Source organism: Mesitornis unicolor, unplaced genomic scaffold, assembly GCF_000695765.1.
Source record: "Mesitornis unicolor isolate BGI_N332 unplaced genomic scaffold, ASM69576v1 scaffold1133, whole genome shotgun sequence".
NCBI classification, from domain to species: domain Eukaryota; kingdom Metazoa; phylum Chordata; class Aves; order Mesitornithiformes; family Mesitornithidae; genus Mesitornis; species Mesitornis unicolor.
In genome coordinates, this window is record NW_010175075.1 from 11,549 (window position 1) to 16,540 (window position 4,992).

At 47.5% G+C, this 4,992-nt stretch overlaps 1 protein-coding gene across 1 annotated transcript; it reads left to right on the top strand.

The window, feature by feature from the left end:
• Positions 1-1,407: 1,407 nt before the first annotated feature.
• On the top strand, positions 1,408-4,962 carry LOC104538144 (keratin, type II cytoskeletal 6C-like; the record flags this gene model as incomplete). The annotated part of the gene is made up of 9 exons (XM_010181238.1): positions 1,408-1,417; positions 1,535-1,704; positions 2,320-2,534; positions 2,733-2,793; positions 3,038-3,133; positions 3,329-3,493; positions 3,901-4,032; positions 4,228-4,442; positions 4,857-4,962. Coding segments are annotated over exons 1-9 (1,167 nt in total), but the record flags the coding sequence as incomplete, so codon positions are not given.
• Between the last annotated feature and the right edge of the window lie 30 nt (positions 4,963-4,992).

A 4,992-nucleotide genomic window follows, 5' to 3' on the forward strand; every position in this document is an offset into this window, starting at 1 on the left:
CACGCATTTCCTCCAGTGAAAGTCACTGTGCCCTCTCTCCTCCTCATTTCTCTGAGCTCTCCAGCATCCTCTGCCTTGCTAATTGCATTTAAATAGCCACAGGATTTGTGATGTGGGCAGGATGGTTTTGCATGCCTCCTTCTCCCTGTCTATTCTCAGAGCTGTCCGTCCGTCCACACTTCCCACCAGAGCAGTTGGGTTCCTTTGGTCTTCTCCAGCTCTTCCCATGGTCTTGAAGCCTTCAGAAACTTCTCCAGGGGTTTCCCATCTGTGATTTTTGTGGTGTTTCTCCACTGGAGCTTCAATTCTTGGCACAAAGACTCCAGGGCTTCCTTTCAGTGAGAGTTTGGTCCAACAATAAATGAATTTCCAGTGCCAACCATTGCTCTGGTATCTCATTTCTGGTAAGGTTTTATTTATCGAAAAGACACAGAGCCTCATCAAAATGCAATTTGCTGAGCCCTGGCTCTAGGTTGAGAAACTACTTCTCAAAGCCAACGGCAATTTTCCATGTAAAGAAGAGACTAAGGGTGTAACATAGGTGTGTTTTGGGAATTGTGAAAGCCGTGCTACAACTTGGCATGAGCCACAGTGCTTGCCTGCCATGGGGCTTTGGAGTGAAAGATCAAAATAAAGATAAACATAAGCAGGGCAACAACCGCAAAGGTGTAGAAAAAAGGGACTTGTATATCCTAGGGAGACTGTTACTGTACCACAAAAGCGTAAGACTTCTTAGTCACCGAGTGCTGCCATCTGCGAGACACAGTTGTATCTTTATTAATTTTCTCCTGCATTGCAGGGTGTGTTGCTGGGTAGGGTCAATGTTTGGCAAATTGAAGATGAAAATCTGTAAACCACGCCACGCTGATGAAGACAGTACCTGTCTCCTCCTTCACGCCCATGCAAACCCAGCCCACCGCCAGGAACAGATAAAAGAGGGCATCGGCTGCCCTCCAGTCAGAGGGACTTCCTTCCCTTCTCTCTGCACTCATCTCCTCGCCGCACAACTCCCTTGACCTCCCTTATCTTCTCGGTTTTTGACTCCGCTTGGAAGGAACGGCCATGTCTCGGCAGTCTGTCTGCAGGAGCTTTGGAGGCGGGAGTAGAAGGGGCTACAGCTCCTGCTCTGCCATCGGTGGTGGCTTTGGAGGAGGCAGGAGCAGGAACAGCTACAGCTCGTTCTCCATGTCCAGGGGATTTGGAGGTGGCGGACGCTGCGGAGGGTTTAGCAGCAAGAGTCTCCATAACATGGGTGGCAGTGGCAGGATTTCCATGGGATGTTATGGAGGTGGAGGATACGGAGGCAGGATGGGCGGCTTTGGTGGAGGCTACGGAGGAGGACTGGGCAGCTTTGGTGGAGGAATGGGTGGAGGAGGAATGTGTGGCTTCGGAGGAATGGGTGGTGGTGGAATGGGTGGTTATGGTGGAGGAATGGGTGGTTATGGTGGAGGAATGGGCGGTGGAGGAATGGGTGGTGGAGGAATGGGCGGTGGAGGAATGGGCGGCTTTGGTGGCCCTGGCTTTGGCATGGCAGGCTTTGGTGGCCCTGGTAGAGGTGGCCCCGGCATCCAACCAGTGCAGGTTGACTCAACCCTCCTGCACCCGGTCCATGTCGAGATCGATCCCCATATCCAGCAAGTCAAAAACCAGGAGAAGGAGCAGATCAAGACTCTTAACAATCAGTTTGCCTCCTTCATTGACAAGGTGAGATTGTGTCTCATTAAGGTTCAAAATTGGGAGGAACTTTCAAGTTTTCCTGTTGGAGCAGCAGGCTGAGAAGTTGAGCAGAGCCTTTTTATTAAGTACTGCTAGTGAAGAGATGAGAATCTCTCTTCTCTTCGAGATCAAAGCTATGGCTCCAGGGCTTTAATCCAGCCTGTTGCACCAGGCTCAAATTATAACTTATTCTTGCAAGCAGGCTCCACACCTCCAAACATCCGCAGGTTTCAGGCACCAGTTTTCCCTCCTGTACCATTCTCTTTCCAAATACCCTTCCATTTAATTATTCACTAATATGTGCATTTTTTTCTCTTTGTTTTCAAATATGTAGGCTTTTAAGTATAGACTAGAAATCTAAGATTTCTACGCTACCTGCGGTGGGGATGTACTTGGAGCCGGTGCTATATTTAAAAAGCTCCTTTGACTTGGATATGACTTAGAAATACCCTCCCTTTTCTGATCTTGTAGTTTAGAAAACAATAGAAAAAAATTGAAAAAAAAATTAACTAGTTGTCTCATAATCAAGGAGAAAGTTTTTATGTGATGAAAAAGGTGCCTGGGCTGTTGTTGATGGTGGATACTCCATGTGTTGGCTTTCAGGTCCGCTTCTTAGAGCAACAGAACAAGGTCCTCTCCACCAAGTGGGAGCTCCTCCAGCAGCAAGGGCCTACGGGGCCGAAGAAGAACCTCGACGTCCTCTTTGAGAATTACATCCAGGCGCTGAAGAGGCAGCTGGACGCGGTCTTGTCTCAGCGGGGACAGCTGGAGTCAGAGCTGCAGAACATGCAGCAATATGTGGAGGATTACAAAACCAAGTAAGTGCAGTGAATCTAATCCAGAAACCACCTCAAACCGCTTGGTAGTCATTTTTCTTCACACACATGTTTTTTTTGTGGCAGTTGTAGACATGTTTTTCTCAGTCTAAATATTTTATTCTGCTTTTTAAATTATATTTAGTGTGCCCTCGGGCAGGAAAATTCAGGAAACTCAGCTTGTGTTTTCACTCTCCATAGGTATGAGGAAGAGATCAACAGGCGCACAAGTGCTGAGAACGAGTTTGTGGTGCTCAAGAAGGTGAATCATGCTCACTAGAAAGGGATCACTCGAATCCCAGGCTTTATCTGTGCTTAGAGAGACTCCTTGAATGGGAATTTGTAGAGATGGGAGGATCTGTGGGCTGATATTTGAAGTCCTTTGTTTTTGATTTGCATAATTGAATAATGCTGTCATAGCTGTTACCCACAAGAGACTGTAATTTTCATGACCCTGAAGGACTTCCGAGAGGAAATGAAATTATTCTCTGTGATCTTTCCTGTAGGATGTGGACAGTGCCTACATGACTAAAGTAGAGCTGGAAGCCAAGGTGGGAGCTCTGACTGACCAAATCAACTTCCTGCGGTGCATGTACGAGGAGGTAAGAGCTCTCCCTTCCCATGGTCTGGTTGGAGTTGCAATGAAGTGTATGGTGGCCAAAGGCGCTGAGGTTGGAGTGGGTGCCCATGTGGATTTGGACTGAAGAGGCTGCTCCTTCCTCCCCTCCTCAGATGGTGAGGGTAACCCATGTCTTGGTCATAGGAACTGATGATGGTAACCCATGTTTTGGTTGTAGGAACTGGCTCAGATGCAGACCATCAGCCGGGACCTGTCCGTGGTGGTGTCCATGGACAACAACCGTCACCTGGATCTGGACAGCATCATCGAGGAGGTCAGGTGCCAGTATGAGCAGATCGCACAGAACAGCCGGGCTGAGGCTGAGGCTTGGTACCAGAGCCAGGTGAGTTGGGAAGCAATTAAAGGAACCCTGGGTGATGGCTCGTGTTTGCAGATAATGATGGTGTTGCTTTTGAGGGATCTGACTCACTGTCTCCAAGCTGTCTAGGATCTCACTTTGGTGCATGGTGAAAGCCATCAATAAAGATGGCCAAAAATGTACCTTAGCTAGAAAATGCCTGCCCAAAGTAACTTTCTAGAAGCCAGAGGATGCTTATTAGTGTCACTAAGATCTACTTCAAAGTTCAAACCCAAAAACTGAGTCTCAGAACCATCTTTGGCGTTGAGTTGGGCATCCATGACTAACGTGATAGTTCTTATAGCAGAATGTGAGCTATGAAACTGTTGACAGATCTTGTCTAGGCATCAGAAAGGTTTCACTGAAGGCTTGCTTTGTCTTGGTGTCATCAGTACGAGCAGCTGCAGAGCACTGCTGGAAGGCACGGGGATGACCTCCGCAACACCAAGATGGAGATCCAAGAGCTGACCAGGAACATCCAGAGGCTGCGAGCTGAGATTGAGAACGTGAAGAAACAGGTAAGCGTTGGCTAGCATCTCATGGGATGTTGGCACCAGGTTGGATCACAAATGACCACGGTTTCTTCAACCACCCCTTGTTTACTTCATGGAGATGTTTCATTTTTCCCCTTCCTTGACTTCTCCACTTGGGGTTTGAGGGCTGATCCTGAGTGAAAAAGGAGATCTGAGAAAATGGCCTATTTCCTTCCTCAGAACCAGCAGCTGCAGTCAGCTATTGCTGAGGCTGAGGAGCGGGGTGAGATGGCCCTCAAGGACGCCAGGTTGAAACTGGAAGAGCTGGAAAGTGCCCTGCAGAAAGACAAGGAGGAGCTGGCTCGCTTGCTGAAGGAGTACCAGCAGGTGCTGAATGTCAAGATCGCCCTGGACGTTGAGATTGCCATGTACAGGAAGCTGCTGGAGGGAGAGGAGAACAGGTAAACACTTGGCTTCTGCTTTGAGAGAGGTGGTGAGATCTGGGCAGGACGCCTTGAGTTTTGATGTTAACAGCGTAATTTCGAACCAGCTCTTTGGGTTAAAATGGATAGATAAGGCTATTTGCACTCTGGGTCACATTTTGGCTGGTCAGGACTGGTAAATGGCATACACTCTTCACTACAGGTGGTGTAACTACCATTTAATTTGTCATGTACAATTTTTTTTAATGAAGTCGGGAAGAACTTCATTGTAAAGAAAAACTGTCAATGTCTTCCGTCCTTAAATATTTTGGTGGTACCAAAGTCGCTGATAATGACAAAAAAAGAAAATGATTGTATAATGAAAATACAGTTCTCAGTTTCTACAATGTCTCTTGGGTTGAGTAATTAACATTTACCAATTTCCCTTCGCAGGCTGTGCAACGACAACATGTCCAACGTCAATGTCTGTAAGTATCTGCATTTGTTTCCTTCAGAAGTAGTAGCACCCCTGGAGAAAGAGCCTGAAAGTGGTCAACGGGTCTGTAACCTGTGCTTCTCTTCCAGCTGT